The sequence below is a fragment of the Amphiura filiformis genome, chromosome 2, assembly GCF_039555335.1.
Source record: "Amphiura filiformis chromosome 2, Afil_fr2py, whole genome shotgun sequence".
Lineage (NCBI taxonomy): Eukaryota > Metazoa > Echinodermata > Ophiuroidea > Amphilepidida > Amphiuridae > Amphiura > Amphiura filiformis.
In genome coordinates this window covers 15,980,835-16,007,772 of record NC_092629.1, presented here as the reverse complement: position 1 = coordinate 16,007,772, position 26,938 = coordinate 15,980,835, and the positions used below count along the sequence as shown (strand labels likewise).

The 26,938-nt window shown below is 37.6% G+C and overlaps 2 protein-coding genes, 1 long non-coding RNA gene and 1 other non-coding gene across 4 annotated transcripts; 2 read left to right on the top strand and 2 right to left on the bottom strand.

Annotated features, from left to right (window-relative positions):
* The first annotated feature begins 415 nt into the window (after positions 1–415).
* On the top strand, positions 416–3,123 carry LOC140145941 (uncharacterized). The gene is made up of 2 exons (XR_011858153.1): positions 416–2,344; positions 2,594–3,123. It is a non-coding gene; the product is annotated as an uncharacterized lncRNA (long non-coding RNA).
* Positions 3,124–13,370: 10,247 nt separating this feature from the next.
* Trnat-ggu (transfer RNA threonine (anticodon GGU)) lies at positions 13,371–13,444 on the top strand. Its single transcript has one exon. It is a non-coding gene; the product is annotated as a tRNA-Thr (tRNA).
* Positions 13,445–16,883: 3,439 nt separating this feature from the next.
* Positions 16,884–18,244, bottom strand: LOC140145940 (inhibin beta E chain-like). Its single transcript, XM_072167680.1, has 2 exons — positions 17,802–18,244; positions 16,884–17,751 (listed from the first exon to the last, which is right to left on the bottom strand). Exons 1-2 carry the CDS (start codon positions 18,082–18,084, stop codon positions 17,621–17,623), a joined length of 414 nt encoding a protein of 137 aa, XP_072023781.1. The 5' UTR covers positions 18,085–18,244; the 3' UTR covers positions 16,884–17,620.
* On the bottom strand, positions 18,240–24,303 carry LOC140145939 (uncharacterized). Its single transcript, XM_072167679.1, has 2 exons — positions 23,492–24,303; positions 18,240–18,388 (listed from the first exon to the last, which is right to left on the bottom strand). Exons 1-2 carry the CDS (start codon positions 24,156–24,158, stop codon positions 18,240–18,242), a joined length of 816 nt encoding a protein of 271 aa, XP_072023780.1. The 5' UTR covers positions 24,159–24,303.
* Positions 24,304–26,938: the final 2,635 nt, after the last annotated feature.

Genomic DNA, 26,938 nt, shown 5'->3' with positions numbered 1-26,938 from the left:
GAGTAATCAAACAATTCAAAAATTCTGCCTACGCGAAAAAAAAAGCACACAAAAACACGAAGTGTTATTCAAATTACATAGTGGTATTACCGTTCAGTGGCGTAGCCGGGACTTTTTCAGAGGGTGGGAAAAAGAAAAAGGGGTAAGGCAGATTTTAAGGGCAAACTTTGACGAAAATGGTCAAAATGGGCTAAAAGGTACAAAAAGGCCTAAAAATCTTAAATATCAGGAGGGCAAGAGGTGGGAGGGGGGCGGGGTCAAGACTTCTCATATGGGGGATACCGCCTTGCCCCTGGCTAGGCCACTGTAGACTTTTTTACTTTATGCAGTAGATGGTTTTGTATCAGATTGCTCACAAAGCGATTGATTGCTCAGTGTCTAAAAAAAGTGGGTGAAGTATGCAAAAGCTGTATTTTGGCCTTACAAGTAATTCATAGCAGATACTGAGAGTGTTTTATTATTATTATTATTATTATTATTATTTTTTTTTTTTTTTAAATTTGGGAGACATATTGTTGAACATTGTTCAATACCGTAGAATTCCGTCTACAAGCATATGCCTTCAAACGAGGGCTTTTTTGATGAAAGAGACGAGATGCAGACACCCTCCACCAAAACATTATTTGGAGTTTGCAATTATATTACTGATACAGACGGGTGTAGAAACACGTATATTGTAAGACCAATGTATTGTGATATTTTTGTGGAGGCATTATATGCTTGTAGACGGAATTCTACGGTATGTCTGCTTGAGTGCTTCCAAAGTAAAAGGTTGTATTTGTTTGGTAATTGACAAAGCAAATACTGTGTATTTACCTTGAGTAGAAGAATAAAGTAAACGAAGCGATGTAACGCAACAGGTTATACCGTAAAAATTCGTTAATAAGCATATGCGCCTATAATCGAGTTGCTCGGACGAGAACGACTTTTTAGGGTAGTTGGTTAAGCTTTATAACTAAAATTAAAAAAGAAAAAGTTTAACAAACTACCATAAAAATTCGTTCTTGTCCAAGCAACTCGTTAATACTAAAATAGGCACATAATGCTTATTAACGAATTATTACGGTATACCACCAAAAAGCCTATGCGAGATAAGATATGTGGGAGTGAGGTTCAATACCACTATCGGCATGTGCGATGCAAGATATTCAGACCAAGGACTGTTGCAGTGGTAGCGCCAGTATTTTTTGGGGGAGGGGGGGGGGTATAGGGGGCAAAGTGAATAAACCTGTTTTGCGTAAAAATTGCAACAAAAAGTGGAAATCTCAAAATGTCGTATTTTTGGGTTTTTACTGTCTGCCCCCCTGCCCCCCCCCCATTGCGCAGCCACTGCAAGCTGCCTTAAATCACTGAAAATACCAAATTAGTGTAAACATTGTCATTTTGGGGATTGATGCTTTGAAATGGTACGTTTTCCTACATTATTTGAACGTTGTGGGGAATTCATCCGCATAAACTCTCTATGTCGCCCTCTCGCAATTTTGATTGCAACTCTTGGCCTCGCACAGATATTTAAGGCTCAGTACATTCAAATCAAGAAATTTCTAAAAAAGGTTAAATTTTTGGTCATTAATCTAATATGAAAAACCTGCACAAAACAATTTTTTTGAAAACTGCGTATTAGGAACCTTGCACACTGTGTATAGGGAACAAGAAATTTGCATGTGGGACATGATCTTTAAGATCATCGATTATCAACTATTTATAGTGAATTTTATATACATACATACATTAAACTTTTATATGCCATATTGAAAATGGTTTTGGATATTATTGAATAGTTTGGCATTTATTAATGGATGATTCAATTCAAAATAAGAAACTGATATTGTTCGTAGACCTACGGTTTCGTAGACATTTCTTTGACATTGTTAGAGAGAACAATGTCTTAATCATTAAGTTTATTACTAGATAACTTAGTTTATTTATAGCCATTGTTATCAATGTACTGGTCACGCAGATAAGATGTGTGATAATCCGTGTTTTGTTTTCTCCAGTAATCATATAATGATCCAGATAATGTTTTGCTATTCATCAATCATTACAATGGAATGGGGTCTTAACCCGTTTCCTTGGAGGTTACAGGGTGAAATCCCGTGACCATTGTATGCTGATTCCTGTGACCCGTTGGGTAATTTTACCTTATGGTTAAAGGGGTCAAAACTCGTGAACTTTGTGTTGCGACCCCGTGACCGTTGGGTGTAAAGTCGACCTGTAATCGTACTGGGTCAAAACCCGTGACCTTTGTGTTGCGACCTCGTGACCTTTGGGGGTAAATGTCGACCTGTAATCTTACGGGGTCAAAACCTGTGACCTTTGTGTTGCGACCCCGTGACCTTTGGGGGTAAATGTCGACCTGTAATCTTACGGGGTGCGACCCGTGACCTCTGTGTTGCGACCCCGTAACCTTTGGGGGTACAGTCGACCTGTAATCTTACGGTGTCAAAACCCGTGACCTTTGTGTTGCGACTCCGTGACCTTTGGGGTAAATGTCGACCTGTAATCTTACGGGGTCAAAACCTGTGCTCTTTGTTTTGCGACCTCCTGACCTACGGGGTAACGACGACCTATATAAACCGCGTGGTTCATGGAGTCAAATCATGTCTCTGTAACATTTGTAATGTATAATTATTTCATTTTTTGTTATTTTTGATAATCAGTACCTTTTAGTAACATTTTAGATTTTGTTTACCTGAGAAAGTTTTTCTTGTAATTGATTGAATGAATTATTATGACTAATAATTATTTTTTATCAAGTTAGCTGAATCTTTGAAGATTCAAATTTTCAGTTTATAAATTAAACCTGATTTTAGTCCACTCATGTAACATCAAGATATTAATAGATTTAAACCAAGTTAGCTCAACCCTCTGTGATATAACCCTGGTTCGTGAGCTGACAATGAACTTTAACCCCAGCTTTTTGCATTTTGTACTCTTTTATTATCCTTGTCTTTTTTTGCAAAAGCCTACTATCATATTTTCATGTGCGTGCAATTAATGATCATTATCTGAGCCTGTGTACATCATATCCCGTAGAAATTTCACCTTTAACTTTATGGTACAGTTCTTTTTATATATAAACCAGGCTCGTTAAAATACAAAATAAAGATATAAATCAAGCAATGATTGGTATACTGTGTGTTCTTTAAAAGTCATTGTATAATCAAAGACTGAATTAAAAGTTTGCGCCTGACATAACTGTCAATCAAACTCCCCACGACCGTTGATTGGTTCGTAAAAGGAAGGTTGGTTCATCTGGTGCCGATCGGAAAAAAGGAATCTAGAAAATGGTGAAAAAAGTTTTACATGGCAAAAGCAACTTTTCTAGGCATTGTTGACATGGTGCCTTCTTGAAAGAAAGTTTCATATTACTAAGACCTAACTTTTGAAACGGTTTGTATATTTGAAAGTGCCAAAATAACCATAAAGTACGCTGTTTTACAGTCAGAAACTCATCACGACACTCGTAAACAAACCGTGCCCGAGTTAGATTGACATGACGTCAGACGCAAACAAGTCTTTTAATTCTGTCTTTGATTATAGATGTAGTGTCGGAGCGAGGGAGTGGACTGTGCAGGGTGGGACATTTTCCACCAATCTTGGGGTTTACACTCCCCCTATTTACCCCAACCCAGTCAAAATAAGAAATGTGGGAAGTTTCAAATTTTGGGGCAAACATGGTAACTTCCCGAAAAATTATGACGCCGCCACTCAATAGGCTTAGTCTATTGGATGGAACTTTCCAATAGACTTATTAGACTTGTTCTATTTTGGAAAAATCGCGCTCCATTCGGTAAGTTTGTGTAAAATCGTGTAATCAGCTTATAATATTTTGGGTAAATTTGCTATACGATAAATTCGAAATTTCGAATGTTGTTTGCCAAACAATATTAATTTTTGAGACCGTGACCCTCGAAAAGTCCAACAAAATGACCGTATAATCGTACAGGGGAAAATTAATTTGGTTGTAAAAGCACCTTCGAATATGTCGAATATGGTTTGTCTTTGTCCCATGGTCCCATGGATCACAGAAATGTCAAGTTTGCCCCCAACTTTAAGAAGTTATGATTTAAGATAAGATTTGCTTTTTGTACAGAGATCAGTCTTTGCTTCAATTTTTGTAAAAATTGAGGCAAATTGTTCGTCTAGCTTAGAAGGTTCTGAAACTGAAAAAGGTTCAGAAAAGAATAGTTTGTACTATCTGTGATGTCTGGTGTTAGTATGTCACCGTAGCAAAGAGTCCGTATGATTCAATGACCTTTGTTTTTATTTATCATCTATCTTCTGAATTTCACGTCACAACTATAAGTTCATGAATCCTTGAACTTGAGGAACAATTTGTCTCAATTTTTACAAAAAATGGGACCAACGTTTAATTGTAACTCCTGTGCAAGATGCAAATTGACCCTGGACCTGTTAAGCCCCATAACTATTGAACCACATAACTGTTGAACCCCATAACTACAGAGTTAAGTCCATCACCTGAGCCAAGTAATTTTAGCAAAAATATTTATTTTGACTACCACTAATTGACCCACATAGTCGTACAAGTCTGATTACAGTCGAAGCAATTAAAAAATTTGGCCCCTGTACTACATTTGACCTCAAATAACCTCAAATGACCTCCACTTGAATTTTCACACGTTTCTCTTGTAAAAATGACATCATTGACATAATATTTTAAAAACTTGAAATATTATTATTTTTTTAAAATAATTTCAGCGGGTCGGGGAGCAGACTGCTTGATAGGAATATTATTGGTGAACTGAATTGGGACCGAAGAAATTAAAATTCTGTTAAATGGATCATGTATAGTTAATGTGTTTGCTAAAGTAATGTAGCCCTACTATCCCCGGGGGGCACTCAACTTTGGAGGTGAAGCGTATGTAGGGCTGTTAAGACCCTTTTTCAGCATCGCTGTCACCCAAAGACCCCATATTTTTTACGAACACATGCTCTGTCACCCGAAGACCCCCTATTTTTCCATTTGATCTGTCACCCAAAGACCCTTAGTTCCATTTCAACAGCAACTTTCATTTATCACTGATTTTGTTAAAACAATTTGAAGCCATTTCGAACTAGAAATTAGATTTTCGAGGTTTTGTGGCGCTGTTTCGGCTCTCACCCAAAAAATTTCAATTAAAAAAAGTCATGTTCTCCCCAATGACCCCATATTTTTTTACAGTTTTGCTCTCACCGAATGCCAAAAATCATGCTCTCACCCAATGACCTCATATTTTTTACATTTTGCTCTCACCGAATGCCCCTTAGTGCGAAAGTGCCAGCCCTACACCTATATCCATTTCATATTGAAGTGCCCCCCCCCCCGGGTACTATCTCGGGATAATAACCCTCACATCTCTAGCTCCGGAGCTCCCCTCTATCGAGTACTAATAGATAAATTGTGCCCTCTAGTCAATCGCTCACATCATTCAATTAGGTAGAAGGTTTCAGTTGTTATAGAGGGCGTTAAGTTGTTTTCGAGCGTACCAGACTGGAGTAACGGAGTAACACCTAACCACTCAAAGTAGTGGAGGACATGGTATGCACTTCCCTGGTGTGACACAGGCCGGGGATACATCATACAGGGTTCTCAAGAGGTAAGCCCCACTAAGACATTTTTGTATAATCCAAAAACCAATCGATCATTTCTCTTGGTTTAAATTTTGGAACACATACATCAAGTGAGCGGGTTTTTGTTGCTATCTTTTATCATCTTCACTGCGAAATACAACCATTTACGGCGACATTTTCGACCAATAAAAAGTTACATTGTTCTACAGGCTTTTTATGCTTCTTACCCAGTGACAATGGATTATATTTTGGGTTTGGGTGTAAGTGAAAACGTTTTAATAACATTATATAAAGGTCATGAAAATGTTTTAAAACATTGTGTGTGAAATTACACTACAAAAACCTTTTTTTTTAAATGTTGTCAAAATGTTATTGTAAAATATATCTGCAAAGAGTTGTGAAAAAATATTTTGCAAAATATCTTGTTAACATTTAAATAACATTTTGATACAAGTTTGGCAGCAAGTTTTCAAATAATGCTTTTTGAATGTTATGGAAACGTTTTATACTCTTTATATAACCCGACATTTTCACGTTTTCTGTCAACCTTTTCTAACCCTAAAGCGAATAATCATGATAATGTGAAAAACGTTTTGTATTTGCTGTTAGGCATTTGTGTTTGGCAACTTTTTCACTTTACGTAAGTAATTTATTCAAAACGAAACATATAAGGCCAAGTAAAATATAAAAAAACACGTTTCACGTTCGGGTTTTTGAAAAAAAGGAGGAAGAGGTGAGAAAATCGGTGTAAATACCCATAAGGCGACGAAAAAAGAAACCCTGTTCTACGGGTGGACGTACATTTCAAGTAGGGTCGGTCGGTCTTTTTTTTTTTTTTGTTTGTTTTTGAAAAGACAAAAAAAATAACCAAAATCTGTAAATAATTTGTAAAAACACACACAAAAAAAAAAAAAAAAAAAAAAAAAAAAATTGTTCCTGAAATTTCCGAAATTTGGGTCGACATTCATTTGTGCAGGAAATTTTTTCCCAATTTGTTCCAAATCTGGGTCGGTCGGGCTCGTAGAACAGGGTTTTCATTTTTCGTCACCTTACGAAGACCCAACTTTTAAAACGGTTTGTATTTTTGAAGTTAGAAACTCATCACGACAGTCGTAAACAAACCGTGCCCGACTTGATTGACATGACGTCAGACGTACTATAGTCTTTTCAATTCTGTCTTTGATTATAGATGTAGTGTCGGAGCGAGGGAGTGGGCTGTGCAGGGTGGGACATTTTCCACAAATCTTGGGGTTTACACTCCTCCTATTTACCCCAGCTCAGTCAAAATAAGAAATATAAATGTGGGAAGTTTCAACTCTTGTGGCAAACATGGTAACTTTTAGGTGAATTTTTGATAAATCCCACGAAGAAATTCGATTACTCAATTCCCCCCCCCCCCCCTTACCAGAAAATTATGACGCCGCCACTCAATAGGCTTATTCTATTGGATGGAACTTTCCAATAAACTGGTTCTATTTGGTTAGTTTGATATAAAATTGGATCGATTGAGCCCATATTTATTGGTCGAGCTATGAGTTTTAAAATATTGGACGAGACGTAGTCAAGTCCAATATTTTAAAACTCATAGCGAGACCAATCCAATTATATCATTATTATGTTTTGGATCCAATATTTTTTACACCCTTGGATTCAACAAAACATAATAATGTGTAAAATCATGTAATAGCTTATAATATTTTGAGTAAATTTGCTATACGATGAATTCGAATGTTGTTTGCCAAACAATGTTAATTTTTGAGACCGTGACCCTCGAAAAGTCCAACAAATTGACCCACATAATCGTACAGGGGAAAAATAATTTGGTTGTAAAAGCACCTTCGAATATGTCAAATGGTTTGTCTGGTCCCATGGATCCCAGAAATGTCAAGTTTGCCCCCAACTTTAAGAAGTTACGATTTAAGATAAGATATGCTTGTTGTACAGGGATCAACAGTCTTTGCTTCAATTTTGTAAAAATTGAGGCAAATTGTAATTCGTCTAGCTTATAAGGTTCTGAAACTGAAACTGAAAAAAGGTTCAGAAAAGAATAGTTTGTACTATCTGTGATGTCTGGTGTTAGTATGTCACCGTAGCAAAGAGTCCGTATGATTCAATGACCTTTGTTTTATTTATCATCTATCTTCTGAATTTCACGTCACAACTATAAGTTCATGAATCCTTGAACTTGAGGAACAATTTGTCTCAATTTTTACAAAAAATGGGACCAACGTTTAATTGTAACTCCTGTGCAAGATGCAAATTGACCCTGGACCTGTTAAGCCCCATAACTATTGAACCACATAACTGTTGAACCCCATAACTACAGAGTTAAGTCCATCACCTGAGCCAAGTAATTTTAGCAAAAATATTTATTTTGACTACCACTAATTGACCCACATAGTCGTACAAGTCTGATTACAGTCGAAGCAATTAAAAAATTTGGCCCCTGTACGACATTTGACCTCAAATGACCTCCACTTGAATTTTCACACGTTTCCCTTGTAAAAATGACATCATTGACATAATAGTTTAAACTTGAAATATTATTATTTTTTAAAATAATTTCAGCGGGTCGGGGAGCAGACTGCTTGATAGGACTATTCTTGGTGAACTGAATTGGGACCGAAGAAATTAAAAATTCTGTTAAATGGATCATGTATAGTTAATGTGTTTGCTAAAGTAATGTAGCTCAACTATCCCCCGGGGCACTCAACTTTGGAGGTGAAGCGTATGTAGGGCTGTTAAGACCCCCCTTTTTCAGCATCGCTGTCACCCAAAGACCCCATATTTTTTACGAACACATGCTCTGTCACCCGAAGACCCCCTATTTTTCCATTTGATCTGTCACCCAAAGACCCTTAGTTCCATTTCAACAGCAACTTTCATTTATCACTGATTTTGTTAAAACAATTTGAAGCCATTTCGAACTAGAAATTAGATTTTCGAGGTTTTTGTGGCGCTGTTTCGGCTCTCACCCAAAAATTTCAATTAAAAAAAAGTCATGTTCTCCCCCAATGACCCCATATTTTTTACATTTTGCTCTCACCGAATGCCAAAAATCATGCTCTCACCCAATGACCTCATATTTTTTACATTTTGCTCTCACCGAATGCCCCTTACTGCGAAAGTGCCAGCCCTACACCTATATCCATTTCATATTGAAGTGCCACCCCCCGGGTACTATCCCGGGATAATAACCCTCACAGCTCCGGAACTCCCCTCTATCGAGTACTAATAGATAAATAGTGCCCTCTAGTCAATCGCTCACATCATTCTATTAGGTAGAAGGTTTCAGTTGTTATAGAGGGCGTTAAGTTGTTTTCCGAGCGAACCAGACTGGAGTAACCCCTAACGACTCAAAGTAGTGGAGGACAGTATGCACTTCCCTGGTGTGACACAGGCCGGGGATACAGGGTTCTCAAGAGGTAAGCAACACTAAGACATTTTTCTTGGGGTTTACAAGGGGGGGCAAAGAATTTTGGCGGGCCGAGAGGGTGGGGGCAAGCGATTTTTGGCGGGCCGAGAGGGGTGGGGGCAAGCGAATTTTGGCGAGTCGGTTGGATTTTACCTGGGGGGGTCATAATTATTGCACAGCCCCTAAGTACATATCATGATTTAGAAAGTTAAAAAAAAAATCAAAATTATTTGATATCAGAAGGATTTCCTCTCAGGCCCCACAAAAATACAAAAATACTGTGGGGCCTGAGAGCACATCAGACACACCAAGTTGCTCTCTATATCTGAGGAATGTCCTTATGATATCAAATAATTTGGATTTTTTTTTTTTAATTCGTGATATAATACACATTTTTGGCAAATTAACCTATTGATATTTCTGGGCGTTGTGCCTGTGCGTAGCGCACTATAAATCACTGTGCTTTAAAAAAAAATATTATTATTATTTTTTTTAATATTAAACATTTCAAGTTCTTTAAACTCATGTCAATAATGACGTTGTGTGGCGCATGGCGGGAGCGGGTCCGGGGAGCAGACTGCTTGATAGGAATATTATTGGTGAACTGGATTGGGACCGAAGAAATTAAAAAATTCTGTTAAATGGATCATGTATAGTGAATGTGTTTGCTAAAGTAATGTAGGCCCATCATGCAGTTTATTGTTAACTACATGTATGCACACAACACAGGGGCACTCACAATAGGCAATTGAACCCTACTGGTAGCGCTGTGTTGTAACTATAGGGGATGAACTAGTTAGCGTTATATATCAAGAAGTATAAAAGCTATGAGTTTAGTACTTGCTCTATGTTTCATTTACTTATTCCTTTCCAAATATCTGAATTTTCAACCCGGTACAAGCTTTAATAGCGGGGGAACATACATTTTTATGAAAAAGAAATCCTACCATCTATCCAAACTCGCCGTGTTATTCCAATGCACATTTTGCTTCCCCGGGCAATCCTGGTTAGGTCGTATTTGGAAGATTGGTGTCATAAAACCGTAATAGGTACAAATTTAGTACTTTCTGTCAATCAAGTATGGCTTATTCTCTACATGTCAATCTTTAAATAATTAGCATAGTCCTTATAATAACGGTGGTCCGCCTTGATGAGTAAATGACAGCAAACCAGTGAAAAATACCCCAAAACTCGGTCAGTGGAGCTCCGCTCGTACATGTCAATAGCGTCATTATCGATTGGATTAGTCGTCCGTAGCGGACAATTCGGTCGCTCATTGGATTAATATTATCATGTGGTAATAAATTTGCATTGGACAATAGATTACTATATAATGGTTTAGTACTGCATATCGGTTTAATCTTCAATAAGCGGGTTTATGGCTGGAAAGGTCACGGTGAATTTGCCGTGGACGTAACCATGGTAACTGCACTATGCTACTATCCCGAGATAATATTAAACCCTTCTCAGCTCCCCTCTATCGAGTACTAATAGATAAATTGTGCCCTCTAGTCAATCGCTCACATCATTCTATTAGGTAGAAGGTTTCAATTATTATAGAGGGCGTTAAGTTGTTTTCCGAGCGAACCAGACTGGAGTAACCCCTAACGACTCAAAGTAGTGGAGGACATGGTATGCACTTCCCTGATGTGACACAGGCCGGGGATACAGGGTTCTCAAGAGGTAAGCACCACTAAGACATTTGTGACCCCTCAGCACAACTGAGCCCGGATGTCACCAGTGCCACTATTGAGATATGCTCCATTGAACTTAACAATAAACAATAGGAAACAAAGGATTTATTGACTGTTTTATTGATTTTCACTACTTAAATGTCAAGTACTATAGACATGATATACATCATTTTAAAGCGAATTTCAATCTTTTCTAACCCTAAAGCGAATTATGTGAAAAACGTTTTGTATTTGCTGTTAGGCATTTGTGTTACGCAACTTTTTCACTTTACGTAAGTAATTTAATCAAAACGAAACATATAATAACTTTATTAAATTAAGTTAATGTTCCCGATTTAGGTGTCACACATTCAAACAAATATATTTATGGTTCAGTGAATAGATTAAAATGAATTATGCAGATTATAAAATACCTTTATAATGAATAGGTCCTCTTTCATGTCAGATGGCTTTCAAGCATATCTTGTATTTGTCCGCTTGTAACATATGAGAAATCTCCCCACCTTTTGCCCCCCCCCAGGCCGCCCTGATATTTAAGATTTTTAGGCCTTGTTTGTATATACCTTTTAGCCCATTTTTGACAATTTTCGTCAAAGTTTCCCCTTAAAATCTGCCTTATCCCTTATCCCTTTTCTTTTTCCCACCCTCTGAAAAAGTCCTGGCTACGCCATTGAACGGTGATACTACTATGTAATTTGAATAACACTTCATGTTTTTGTGTGTGCTTTTTTTCGCGTAGGCAGAATTTTTGAATTGTTTGATTACTTAAATTCACAAGACTAATTAAATCAAAAATAATATTATATTTTATACGTTTCAAACTATTAAAATTACGTTTTTGTTGTAAATTGAAACCTTTTTTTCCAATAAATAAGACACCACGTAAATCCACGTCTCATGACATAATAGTACCTTGCCCAAGGACACAACACGTTGATGTGACTCGAACCCGCGACATTATGATTTCGGGTCCGCTAAGCCACCGTGCTCTTTTCCATCAAAATACCCTGTAATAAACTCATACCTAAATCAGCTTTCTTTGTCAACATTTAAAATTATTTGGAATTTTGACATCTGAAATTATTGGAGGCAAGCTATTCTATATTCTTAATTAAGCTAACCCAGTAAACACAAGTTTTACAGCAAATTACAGGAAACGTTTAAATGTCGGGTTGTATAAAGAATATAAAACTTTGAATAGCATTCAGAACATTTTGGAAAACTTGATACAAAATATGATATAATGACTCCTATTTTGTAAAAAATCCTACACTGACCACGTCCGCAATAAAGTCTGCTTGTCACATTATCTGTAGACGACTCTTTTCAGAGCCACCAAACCTTCAAATTTAACAGATAGGCGAGATCTGCTTGTTCTCTGTTGACAATGGACAGTCTTCAGTGAACGGCTCTTTTCAGAGCCACCAAACCTTTGAATTTGGCAGATAGGCACAGGGCCGGATTTACCACTGGGCCAGATGGGCCCGGGTCCAGGGCCCCCAAAATTACCCTGTGCATCTTCCTTTTATCCCGAAAAAAAAACCATGTTTCACGCACAAATAGGGTGATAGCCCCCCCCTATTGCTTCGCGCACACCTGCCAATAGAATATTCACCTTCATCTTGACCTCTTGGGAGGGCGAGTTAGCGCAGCGGTAGTTCCCTCGCTTTGCACCACTGAGGTCCCGGGTTCAAGCCCCGACGCGGCCCAAGGACCCATGTGCACTTGGTTTATCCCGATTCCATGCTCGCTCTCGCAGGTTTTCTCCGGGATCTCCGGTTTCCTCCTGCTTTCAAAAAATCGGTGATTAGTTGTTTGGCTAGCAAAAACGTCCTTCACCCAATGGAATTTCAGGAGCTGCATAGATAATTGGTGGATGTTACCATCTATAAGTGCGGATAGGTTTGCGCCAAGTTCGGCTGCAACCAGCCTAGTTGATGCAATCTGATTGTGATGATCCACCATGGCAGCGAAATTACAGCGCTTTGATCCTCTTAGATCCGGAAAAGGCGCTATATAAAACACCGAAATTTATTTATTATTTATTTATTAAATAGTCTGAAATTGAGGTTTTTTGCGGATTTCACGGTGAGTTTGGGGCCGCCAAATTTTGGCTTGGGCCAGGTACTCTAAAAAGGTAAATCCGGCCCTGGATAGACGAGGTCTGCTTGTTTTCTGTAGCCAAGGGGCAGTCTTCAATGAAAGTCTTTTCAGAGCCAGTAGGCAAGGGGCGGCCTACATTTCTCATTCTTAGATACTTTGTCCTGAAGAAGTAAGAGCTACTCCTGACAAAAACTTGACAGTTCTAAACTTGTCCTACGGCGAACCTACTAAAAACCCACTAATTGTTATGAATTCCCGTCGTAAAAGCCTGCAACTATCTTGTTTTGATGCTGGATTCAGATGAACCGTATCTAAATCCTAATCCTTTAGTTAGGTCACGTTCTAACTGGCAATGAAAGTCAAATTTTGATATTTGGTCAATTTTTGGAAAAAGGGGCCATAACATTCATAATTTATGTATTCTTATTATTGGAAAACACATTTTCTAATCTTTCTCAAAATCAATTATCAAAATAACAAGTGTTAAAGGATGAGCACACTCGTAGCCTATACTCAAGATTTTGAATGCTTAGACTTATTGAACTGAAGGCCTATAGATAATAACATCACTGCTCTTCTCCATCTGACTTATTAGCTCAGTTGGTAGAGCATCGGTCCGGTGATCCGAAGGTCCCAGGTTCAAATCCTGGATAGTCAGTGAAATTTTTTCACTGGCTGTCATTTATGTATGTGTTGACTTGTGTTAAGGGGTACTACACCCTGGCCAATTTGTGCCTATTTTTGCATTTTTCTCAAAAATTATAGCGCATTGATGACAAGTAATATATGTTTATTATAGGGACAAGGACTACAACTACTGCACTGGAAATTTTATTTCAGCACAGACAACAGTTGTGGAGTTACAGTCAAAAATGAGGGAAAACCAATATTTGATCAATAAATTAATAACTACTTGCCTTGATTTGCTGAATTTTCAGTGCAGTAGTTGTAGTCTTTGCCCCTATAATATACATATCTTACCTGTCACCAATGCGCTATAATTTCTGAGAAAAGTGCAAAAATAGGCACAAAATTGGCCAGGGGTGTAGTACCCCCTTAAAAACCTTTCTCATAATGCTTAGACTTGTGCCAAATCTTGGAATTTTGTGATTACAATTGTAAGAAAACATGCAAAATTGCATGTTATTGCCAATTTTCCCTCAAATGGCATACATATATTGGAATTTGGCCTTTATTGCCAGCTAGAACTAACTAAAGCATTAGGAATAGGATTTAGCTATTTCACTTGGCAAAACAAGATATTGATGAAAAAAAATCAGTGCTGCATTTTTCTGGGATCGGGAGTAATTTTGCAAACACACACGCATTATATAAGTATGATACGTGTCTATAAATGGCTGTAGCTGTACTTTTCCAATATTTTAATTTGTCTCATTGTCCATAATATTATTAATACAATACAACCACATTAATGAATACAATAGATGTGATGCATATATCTGACAATACATTTAGCATGTTTATTGGTGATGCAATTTTAGTACAAAACTTTATGTAACAATTTCATTAAGGAAGGGATGAAATCAAAACTCGACCGGTGGTCGACCGCCGGTTCCGGGCGGTTCCGTCCGGTTGGAGCAGGTTTCTCTTGTTCTAAAACAATGGAACGCGATTCAACCGGCGGTCGAATTTTGATTTCATCCCTTAGACAAAAATAAGACGGAAACAAAACATCACCCGTACACTGTTATACATGTGCCGTAATTTGACCAGGGACGTAGCAAGAGCCTCGGGGGGGGGATGTTCAAGGAGCAGTGAAGGCCCTTTAACATCTCCTTTATCACCCTTTATTTATTTTTGCTTTTGCTCGGAGCTCCTGAACCCTCGGGGTCCATAATCTTCGTCCACCCTGTCCACCCGCTCGCTACGCCCCTGAATGTGACGAGTTTCGGCAACCAATGCGCTATTCCAGAAAATAAGTGCACACCCCCTATAGAAGAGTACTAAAAAGTAACTTTTATATAAAAGAAATGTCTGGATTTCCAAGTTTGCTTTCTGAAAAACAACACTAGAATTACAGTTGCCAATGTTACTGGGAAAAGCTTGGACATGCAATTTAAAATCACGGATTTATCCAAAATGAGCCTCTCAAATTGTGGATATCTGATTTTGGACTATTTTCTGCTGGATTTTTTTCGACTTTGGACACTTCAAAAGTCTGGATTTCTATCAATTAGGACTGGACAAACAGTCCGGAAATCCGAACTCCTCTATCATGTCTATAGGGGTGTGCATCTATTTTCTGTAATAGGCCAATTTCCCGAACTGTTCCGTAAAAAATAAAATGTTTACCCTGAACTCTCAAAAACAATATGGAAACTCTTCATATTCTAACGATAATTTACGTAGTTTTACAGATATGTTTTACGGAACAATTCCAGCAACTTTTAATGCCAGAAAGTTACAGCACAGTTTGTTTTACAGTGTATCGTGTTAAAAAGCACGTTTTTCGGTAAGGCTAAAAAAAATAATGCCATGTCTCAATTAAAGCCCTTAGCAGTTTCAAAAACAAATTTACAGCCCTGAACTAACAACTTCTTGAAATGTTCAAAGAGAAGTCACTATTAATGTACATGCATCTATATAACATAATTAAAGTACTAGTATTGCACGTGCAGTTCTTGAGTAAAACCAAGAGATCGAGCGACACCTTCTGGTATAACATATCATTATTTTCACAAAATGATAAGTACCCTTTTCATTTTAACCGGAAATTTATTACAAATTCTCAAGATTTTTTTTCTTCAAAAACCAGCACTTCTGGCCTTGCTTTACGCAGGGTATTTCACGAAAGTATACTTCAATCGTGTAAAAAATTTAACAAATCTGATTAATTTATTCTGATCGAATCATTTCTTCAAAAAATAATGAAAGCAATCAATACATCTTTATTGTAATCTTATTTTTATTCTTTAATATAAAGATTACATTAAATCATCGACAATTAATATTTTTTGTGTCTCTTAGGACAAATGTTTTTACAGATATGTACAAAAATAATAAATTATTTCGATATAGGTTGTTATACAACCACAACTACAATATATTTAAGACTGTTTAACAGCCAATTAAGGGGCAGATCAACATTTTTCAGTGATCAGACGAAAAAAGTGTAAAACAAAATTGTTTGCTGTTATGGGATTGTTTATAAATTGCTTCAAAAAAATAGAAAGTGCCCCCTAAAGAATTATTCATTCAATTTGTCATTTGGTTGTTTTGTAAAATGAATTATTCAAAATTTGGTAATGAAAAAAAAAAATGAAGAAAACAGCAGTTTTGACGAAGTTGAAGCCCATGTAGCTATTCAGGCTATATAGGCTGTATACTGTCCGTATATAAATTACAGATTCGTGTAAAATGCCTTATTTTGTCTTAAATACACGGCTTCGATTGAACCTGTAGCAAGCTATGTTAGCACAACTATGACAATGACAAAAGTACCAAAATCTGGATTGTAATGATTTTTACGATCGTCCGGATGAGCAAATCACTGAGGGCCTTTTACTTTTACTACTACTAGTCACATGCAGTAAAAACACTTGATTTTTATAAACGGAATGAGACAAATGAATACTGAATACGTATTTTTTAACAAGTTTGGTTTAAGGACTACAACAACAACAACTCAAAGCAAGTAGTTATTGATTATTGATCAAATATTGGTTTTCCCTCATTTTTGACTGTAACTCCACAACTGTTGTCTGTGCTGAAATAAAATTTCCAGTGCAGTAGTTGTAGTCCTTGCCCCTATAATATACATAACTTGTCCCCAACGCGCTATAATTTTGAGAAAAATGCAAAAATGGGCTACACAATTTGTAGTACATCTAAACAAAGTTTGAAAACAACATCTGGCTTATCAGCTGCTCAGTGCTAGAAGTGGGTAAGTGCCAAGCCCGTAAGCAGGGGGGGGGTCTACATTTAACATCACCAATGCCAAAAATTTGCGAGCGTGGCGATCGAAAAAAAAAATTAAGCCTTTTTGGTCAAAAAAGGTCAAAATTTTGGAAAAAAAGTCCACTTTTTCAAAATCCGCCCCTTCTTCTACTTCTACTTCTAAAAAGGTAAAAAATGTTTTTTTTTTTAAAGTTCACTTTTTCAAATTCAGCCCCAAATAAATCCTGGTTAAGGGCCTGGTAAGTGCAATAGCTGCATGCAATGTGTACATGAGTACAATATACTGTGTGTAAATTACCAAAAGGCAGCTAATTGCACTTACCCACTTCTGACACTAAACATTCGCTTTGTGAATTATAAAAATAATACTAGCAGTCTAGCAATAATAGCACTAGAAACAAAATAATGACGACCACGGTGATTACTGTATAACATTATAACATGGATATGCGTCACTTTCTAGAGTGATGCAATTTCATTCTAAATTTATGTTTTAGAACACATATTTAATACCCTGTACCCTGAGAGAGAGATAGATAGATAGATAGAGAGAGAGAGAGAGAGAGAGAGAGAGAGAGAGAGCGAGAGAGAGCGAGAGAGATAGTGAAGGGGAGGGACGGGGTTGGGGATTGAAGAAAGAGCGTGGAAGGAGAGTAGAGAAGGAGAGTCTGAGATAGAAATAGGGAGAGAGAGAGCGAGCGACTAGGAGCGGGGCCATGTCATAGAAACTCGGGAGGAGAGGATGATCGTCTGAGCTGATGAAGTGGGAGTAATGGATTAATTGGTACGTATGTCCATGGTATAGAGCTCGAGAACTCAAAAAAGGAGGAAGTAAAAGAGAAAGTGGAGGAGAAATTGGAGGAGGAGAAGGAGGAGGAGAGGAGGAAAAGGGCAAAGTATAAAGGAATTAAGCTATTTATGCACAGCCACAACTTGTGACAATCATATTTGGAAGTATATCCCTAGTAATTTGATTGTTTGAGTTTAGGTACATAATACTTAAAGGATCTAATCGCTCAGGAGCACAACAAGGCGTCAAGTCGGCGGCTACAATTCGCGCCTCTGCGGCACTCGAACTCCTCCCCTATTTTGACTACTGATGTGGTGTGCTTTTAAACTAGCTAGCTGGCTGTGATCGAAGGTAAATGGTCCTGAGGATGAGCATGTTCCTCGGCAATAACTAGCGACATACTCTGTAGGCTCAATTACCCAGTCCCATCCGATTTCGGCAAAATTAAAGGTATATCTTTGTTTACAACACTGGGTTGTGCCAGCTTGGCATACTCTACGTGGTGTTGTGGTTCTAGTGGTTCTTACGTGGTTTTTAATGTCCAATTCAAGTTTAGGTTGTTGTGAAGAAAGTGAAGACAGTGATGGCATTCCCTGAGCGAAACTTATCTCGATATATTGTTCGTGTTTAGCCCATCTGTGTAAAGAATGTTCTATTGTGATCTCTACCCACCCTTCAGATTTGCTGATAAGCTGAGTTGCAAGTGTAACGCGTTGATCATAACGTTTTGCTGGACGAACGATGTTTAAAGTTCTGGTGCTGCTGTTAGTGAAGGGATCTGGCAATACGTAGACCCAAATGGAAGCCGAGGTGATTTCGTCGCCACTGATTGCACTTGAAGGATTACTGAAACGATAGCAGAGGGACGATTCGGGAAGTCACATTCACCAGTACCTGTGAATTGAATACAAAACAATAGAAACAAATAGTTAAATCTCAAATAAGCGCAACTGCAATTTTAGGACATTTTAATTTACTGAGACCTTCAGGCCCTGGAATATAGAAAGGCCTACGTCAATTATATGGGTCTTTTGGTCATGTTGGTCATATAGCCTACATTTAACATTAGGAAAGGGAATCAAGTACATGTTTGTAGGCGTAAGCCGGGGGGGGGGGGTCTTCGAAAAAAGTTATGGGCATGTGCCACGCAGACTTTCGGATGCCGTCTTTCTCTGTAGGCTACTTTTTGCTGTTTTTGCCACCCATCAGTTATACCAATTGTCAACAAAAAGCACCTCCAAATCACCCAAATTTGCCCTAATTAGGCCCTCCAAATCACCCAAATTTGCCCTAATTAGGCGCTTTTAAAGGTACTTTTGCCAAAATGCGCCCAATAACCGGGAAGCATTGGTCTAAACTGAAAACCCACCCATCGATATACCAAAATCGTTGAAAAGAAACCCCCAAACCGTGGCACATCCCCGTATACCTTCAACTAGGGAGACCCCTCCCCCTGGCGTGGGGCATACATTTTTTAACAATTGTCATGATTGTATGCTAATTTCTAAAACTCTTATATAAAACTGGCCCCTTTTTGATAGATCAACGTTAACCGTTAAGTGTACCAAAATTGTTTAAAGTTTCTAATTCGTCAATGACTGAGTAACCATGCATATACAAGCAAGATTGAAGTTGCTCTCATGTCTCCTCAACCTTTTTTTAGAATGAATCACGATTTGAGTGCGTGCTCGTTGAAAGTTGGAAAATTTAAGCAAGAATTCACGGAAATAACGTTGAAGAAAGGTGATCAGAGGACAATATGTGGTATTTAAAGTAAATTGTTTCCACAATACCAAAACCAAGCCTTTTGTTAAATTGTACTGAAGCAAAGTCAATGTTAAAACCGCGCACGACACAAATCAGTGATCCCTATTGCCTCGGGGAGCACCAGTTAAAGCCGCACTCGGGACTCTAGCACGCCCGGGCTAGCACGTTGACCTAAATAATAACTTACTTTAAACACGTTTTGACGTTAAAACACATGCTATATACGAAGAGTTTCAAAAGGCATGCAGGTGAATGATGCAATATGCGGAATCAACATCTGAATTGCGAAATACTCAAATCGACTGCTCTCTGTGCCAGAAGTGGGTAAGTGCAATGTGTAGCTGCCGTGTGAGTAGGCCTACAATATAGGCCTATTGTGTGTAAATTGCCAAATGTTCACAGGGCAGCTATTGCTCTTACCCACTTCTGGCACTGAGCAGTCGAAATATAGTACTCATCCGTCAGTATGTACGCAGTTCTTTAATCATATATGTTAATCCCAATATACATTCATACAACGACCTTTTAAATAATATGTTGGGTACAAAACCTCATACCCAACATCTCGTGGTCTAATTTTGAGCTTTGATTGTTGAGGAAACAGAACTGTACCATTGGAAATTAGTTGACCTATACTGACTTCTTGAGGTCGTAAATGATGCAATTGAATTCTGAAATAATTGTGATAACTTTGTGGGCCCGGTTTGTGGGTTGACTTTGGGGATAACTTTTTTCAGAGAATTTCTTTTTATTTTACAATTTCCCTGGTCTAGTGCTCTTTGAGGATAATTTGCTTCATTTTTATAATTCTTCAAGGCACTGATATCTATCTCATGTTTGTCATGTTTCAATCGCACAAAAGTGGGCAAAAAAGAATAGGCCTAGATATTTTTTTATATCCTCCGTTGGAAAGTGCTATCGCCCAATCAGAGCAATTTTTAAATTAACACTAGTTTTAGGGTTACACACGTGTAGACTCGTAAAATAGGATTTTAAAAAAGAAGGGGGGGGGAGGCTCGGAGGGTGTACCAAAAACATTGCTCTTTTTTTCGAATGAAAAGTGCAGATTTGACCTAAACCCACCCTATTGCCTCTTTTTGTTTACTTTTAGGCCTTTTTTTAAATTGAAAAATAGCAAAAGGTGGACCTTTGTGAGTTTTGTTGGAAGGGATGCTTCCCGGTACCCCCTGCACGGGTCTACACACACGAATCCCCGCCACCCCGCATACATGCACTCCTTAGACAGCTATGCTGGCGGCCCATTTATTCCGCTAATTGTTTGCCATTTTATTGTGAATTTCGCAGACAACCACAAAGATAATCTAAAAGTGACAATAGTCTGTCGTCTGCTATTATTCTTGTCATGAAACAGGTGTTGAGAGGAAACATTGAAGTTTAAATCGAGGTCAAGTTCAACTTTATTCCACGTGGGTAACATATGATGTATAATTGAAGACCGAATTAAAAGACTATAGTTTGCGTATGGTGTCTTGTCAACCAGACCAAAAACGCCATACTGCGCATTTCAGCAACCAATCACGCCACGCCTTTGCCCTGACGTCAGACGCACACCAGACGTTTTTTCCTGAAAAATAATGGGCTGATATTTTAGGTCTACAGGACCGGGCTACAGGGTTGACATTTGACAGCGCAGTCGGCTTTATCAACATTTGAGAGCAAACATCCCATTTCCAGGTATTTTAAGGTCAAAATCGTTTAACTGTTTTGAACAATTTATGTGCTCATTTTATGTGCTCAACATAAAAATTGATAAAGATGATATCACGGGGTGATCATTTCATATTAAACCATGACGTGTTTGATGAATGTGTTGATACTGTAAACACTGATAGGCAGAGTATTGTCTTTCATCAATAGTGTCAAAAATATCGTCTATACTTAAGAAGCAATGGTTTTTTTTCTTTTGACAAATATTTTCTAATAATTACTTTGAAATTATGAATTTTAACTTAAAATTATGAATTTTAACTTACAATTATGAATTGTAACTTACAATTATGAACTTAACCTTAAAATTGTTATCTTTTTTTTTTGCAGGGTATAGGGTACTTGGGCTGCCGAAATTATGGGGGAGGGGTCGGAGCCACTGTTTGGAAGGAAGAATGGGAAATAAATGAATGTTTTGATATTCATCTGATTTCTACCTTTGCCCTATTTTGGTATACCGTAAAACCCCGTCTACAAGCATATAGAGTACGTCTGATGAAAGCTACATTATCCAAGCGCCATTAAGGAGTTTGAGTAAATAAATTACAGAAGAATATACAAACAAGTATTATTTTTAGGCCAATCTGTTGTATTGGCATATCCACGCTTGTTTCCAAATCATTTACCTTTCATCCAAAGCCCTATATATGCTTGTAGACAAGGTTCTACGGTATCTCTATATCTCAGGTTTAGTGTTACCACTGCCAGACTATCTATATAGATTAATCACCATAGATTTATTTGAACTCAGAGACGTGGGAACAGGGCTCACAAGTTGACCAACTTGCCGATTGCTACCAAATAAACAAGTTGATGAGGTTTAGTGACGTAGCCGAGGGGGAGGGGTTAAAGGGAAACTGTCACTGTGAGAAGTTTCCCCCCTCTTGCTCCCTGCACTCTAAATTACAGGGATTTAAAAATAAATCCTTAAGGATTGTTAATAGAGACCAATCAATTTTAGATTTAAAATTAATCTTATAGATTTGAATTTTAAATCTTAAAGATTTGATTTGAGACCTGTAAGATTTAGTTTTAAATCTAATACGTGATTAAATAGTGTGTGTGATGCTGGGCACCCTGATACTTAAGATTTTAAGCATTTTCAAGGCTCATTTTTGACCATTCACTGAAAAGATTAACGGATTCCACGATTTTGGCATAAATTTAAGTTCATCTACAAGTTTCTTTGCTGTGGATAAACGTTATTGGAATTCTAGTTCATTGCGGAAGTTCGGAATTTCTGTTTTACCTCTTCAGGGACGTACCCAGTGTTCGAAATAAGCCCTATCGCAGTGCAATGTGATACAACTTTAAAGGTGTGGTGCAAAATTGCGGGTCAATCCTTCATGTAATTATTTCGTGTAATCTAATCCTAACTCTAACCCTAATCCTAACCCTAAGCCTAATCCTAATCCTAACCCTAACCCTAACCCTAATCCTAACCCTAATCCTAACCCTAATCCTAACCCTAACCTTAACCCTAACCTAACCCTAATTTCGTGTAAAATTACATGAAGGAATAACCAAATTGCGATACCACATTTTACTGACTTTATGTGTTGATTGTCTGAGACTGCACTTATTGCTCTGCGTCAGATGAAATTGCACACAACTTTCAAAATGGGGTGCAAAAGTGCACTCTAAGGTAAAAAAAAATAATTCGAAGATTGGTGTAGGCCTACCTAGTTTCTGAAATGGTCCAGTAAAAAAAGAAGTTAAAAAAAGATACCCATCAGATTTGTAGTACACCTGTAAGAACACCTTTCTACCATAAACGGGGTATTTCAGAATTATGTGCGCAACCACAAAGGGCACACAAGTAGACCTATAACTAAGTTCCCCCTAAAACTTTTTAGAATATCTCGAAAAATAAATTTCAAAAATATAAAATAAATTGTTATAACATTTTGTTAGACACACCTGATCATAAATTATTATGTCACACATTCGCGTTCGCTCACAAAATGCAGTTTTGACTATGACTATGTACTTTGGTCCATTAAACTCTCAAACAATTCAGTAGGCATGATCTACGGTAGATTACAGTCCGTATTGGAATTTCCCAGCGAATAGGTCTAAGATCATTACCGTAAGAGTTTTCAAATATTAAAAATGTTTTGATCAATTTCCATGGTTTTGTCATGATGTATCCAAAGAAGACTTTATAACAATCATGACAATTTTAATCTGAGAAATAAACTACCGATTCCCTTTGAATGTTTGCCATAAGTAATACCTGTAGGGAATTTGCTGTAACAATACCGGGATTTTCCCCTAAAATATAATCTACAGCAGTCCACACTTTACTAGTTTTACGGTACGCTCCTCAAATAATAACTTCCCCGTACTTTTTTATACTGGATAGTTTGTGGTTGATCTAAGGACAAGATACTGAAATCTATTTTAATAGAATCAAGCAACACGACACTTTTAATACTAGCAAATGATATGACCTTGAAAATTAAGACAATAGACAATATATTATATTTTAACTGTACTTACCATTTTCAGCTATGACAATGATCTGTGTAATTTTGCCAGCATCAGCATCACTTATGTCATCATCAGCAGTTGCGTCATCCAGCGTTGCTATAGCCTGCGACCTTCTATTGCCATCAGCAGACATCACCTTTCTCAAAAGTTCTGGTGGAATTTGTTGTTTTGACGCAGTTACATTTGGCGGTTGATCTAAATGAAGTTTGCTTAAGATCTTCTGTTTTATTCTCTCAATATGGTACTGTAGTTCAATATCTAAGATCTGTTCATCGGTTAATGGAGATTCGGTAGAGCCTGTTTCTGCATTCTCTTCCCAGGTGGTATCCTGCTGATTAATCTTCTGCGTGTGCACATGACGTTTGTTACGCTTGCACTTCTGAAACACAGGTACGGCGTCTTCAAGATCGTCTTTTCTGGTGTGTGTGTATTGCATCTGAAGCACAGGTACTGCGTCTTCAAGATTGTCTTTACTGGTATGCTCGTATTGCATCTGCCCGTTGTCATCGTCATCGAGGAGTGTCTCTTCATCTGGAGCGTTGCTTATTGACGTTAGCTGTACAATCCTGACTGCTTCGTCTTCAAGTGCTGGGAAGGCTTTCACCATCTGAGTAAACAGTGAAGCCAATGTAATAGCAGCTATAACGTTGATGAGGTAAACCGTAATGGGATACATGTTGATATAGAGTTTGTTATCGTATGTAAGATGGATATAAATGAGCGTATTGAAGTTCGTAACGCTATGATGCGCACAGGTGTGTAACTAACAGGGCTGTGAGTTAGCACACAGTAGCAAGGCCACATTTATAGAATTCGCGCCAGTGTGATCAAAAATTATTTGACACGGTGATAACCCCGGCATTTAAATAGGTAGCATATAATTGGTTAAGCACGCACATTGCATCACCGCGAGACGATTGACCGATCGAGCAAGTACAATAGTAGTAGCTGAAAACACGTGTAGCCCATTGAACTTGAACTATTTTTTGTTCCCCTCTAGGCCCTGGCTGGGTATGTTAAGGGTACGTATCATATAAAATTGAGAAATTGAACCAAACCCACGATTTGACGGGAGTGCGGGGTTCTCCCGGACCCATGTTTTTTTTTACGGCCCACATTTATTCCAAGATGACTTTTCGATAATGTTCTTTCAATGCTAATCAATTTACTAGCCACACCCCCAATGCCAGACACACCCTCACGGACATAATACCCCCCCCCCCGGGGGGGACTCATTAAAAATGGGTGACGGGGATGTACGGCCACATCGACCCCCATTTTTCAACTCCCTGTCACCCAATGACCCCATTTTTTGTTTTTCTGAACTCCCTCTCACCCAATGACCCCTTTTCATGCATTTTGGTTTGTCTGTCACCAAAAGACACCTCTTTTCAAGAATTGCAGAAAAGTTTCTCACCGAATGACCATGTTTTTTCATCATTTTTCTTCAAAATTTCAAAATTTTGATGACATTTTTCAAAATGTAATACTTTTTTTGATGAATTTTTTAAAATCTTGTACTGATCAACTTTTATATTTTGACCCAAAATTATTCCCAGTCTTACGGAAAGACCCCTTATTTTGGTAAGATTTTCCCCAGTCTCACCAAAAGACCCCATTTTTGGGACCTTCTCACCTTTTTTTTTTTGGTGTCTAGTGTCTCACCGCGCCGAAAGACCTCTAGTTTCGAAATGCAGTCCGCACATCCCCGTCACTTCCCCTCCCCGGGATAATACCTGGCCCTGGGACATATTAATGCATACTATAGCTACTAATTTTCTGAACATGATTGAATGTGCTTTATACAATGATGCAAAAAGAACATAATGACTACTGATGCCCATTGCTCATCGGGAGGATCGTATGAAATATCTTCAAAATCCAAGTTTGGCACCTTTGCTATATAGTGTCATAGATGTGCTAACATAGCCTGCTAGTTGTTGAGCTGAAACAACTGTATTAAAGACAATAGCACGAATCGTGTAAGTAGACGTACATTTGAATGGGTGCTTGCTTCAACTTTGTCAATATTGCTGTTTTCTTCGTTTTTATGCCAATTTTCAAAAATACATAATGACAATTGGAATGACTTATCCTTCACTTTGTTAAATCCAGACTAGGTTATTTATAAACAATTTGATTTTTGTTAAACTTACGCACTGAACGCCGTTAATGTTTGAAGGATCTTTTATTGTTGATAAAGGTGTAAAACAATGAACTAAACATGACCAAGCTCTTGCATTGTTAGAAGACCTCGAAGAAAATAATAATAATAACCTTAGTGATGTGATTCACGGGATATTTTGGTACGCCATATTATTCATTTCCGATGTTACATAATGTATAATTAATTCTTTAAGACTCTAATTAAAAACGCTGATCTGGTAATTTGTTAAGGGTGGGTATGAACGTTTGGACAGTATTTTTGTGGGACATGAGAGCACATCAGACATATCGAATTGCATTCTGAATACGAAGAATGTCCTTCTGATATCAAATAATTTAGATTTTTGAAATTTAGTTTTATTAATCATGTTTATTAAAGGTTTTAAAACATTAAGGGATCGGATAACAACGTTTGCATAGTATTTTTGTGGGTCTTGAGAGCACATCAGACACACTGAATACGAGGAATGTGCTTCTGATATCAAATAATTTATTAGCGATATAGTACAAATTTTATGGCAAATTAATAAATAACAAAAATATGTATATCTTCAATATGAATGTTCAGAATATTCATACGATGGATGGACGGCTTTTCATCCCAGCTACATTACATGCATATCGTTAGATTTATACAGTTTACTTCGAGGACCGTTAAATGTCAAAAATATCATTTTTTAACAATTTGCCATAAAATTTAATTGTAGGCCCCCTATCATATCACAAATTTCAAAAAAAGAAGTTCCAAAGTGACAAATTTTGGGCTATTTCCTCTTTCAGGGCGACTTCTACCATCTATTCTAACAGGCTCATTATAGCTCATAATAACATGTTTAGATTTTGGGAAAAAAAACTTTCTCTTTTTTTTTAATTAAAATTGGTATATAACTTGGAAAAATAAAGTCACATGTCTAATGAGGAATCAAAATAGGCAGAACAAAATTTTCCATTTATTGATTACTTTATTTGGTAAATTAGGTTTTAATGTATTTTGATATTGCATTTGTTTTAAGTGTTCGGATACCTTTTGTGGGCAGTATATATGAATGCACTGTCAAAATATTATCGTTCCGTAAGTATTATTATGTATACACTGTCAAAAATATGTGCTGTAATGTTCGAGAGCAAAGTTGCACTGCTGTTCAGAAAAAATAGTGTATATCAAAAATTTTCCGCATTGTAAAGAATAAGGGCAATTGCTATACGGTATTACAGTTGCGAAGTCAGTACCGTATCCTTAAATAATCCCAGCTGATCGTGAACTTGGCAGAGATTAGACTCACGAGTTGA

Coding starts and splice junctions, on each gene's coding strand:
- LOC140145940 (XM_072167680.1), bottom strand. CDS start 18,084: ATGCCATCACTGTCTTCACTTTCTTCACAACAACCTAAACTTGAATTG. Junction 17,752..17,801: donor TTTAAAAGCACACCACATCA/GTAGTCAAAATA, acceptor CGCGAATTGTAG/CCGCCGACTTGACGCCTTGT.
- LOC140145939 (XM_072167679.1), bottom strand. CDS start 24,158: ATGTATCCCATTACGGTTTACCTCATCAACGTTATAGCTGCTATTACA. Junction 18,389..23,491: donor CATTGTCATAGCTGAAAATG/GTAAGTACAGTT, acceptor TTCAATTCACAG/GTACTGGTGAATGTGACTTC.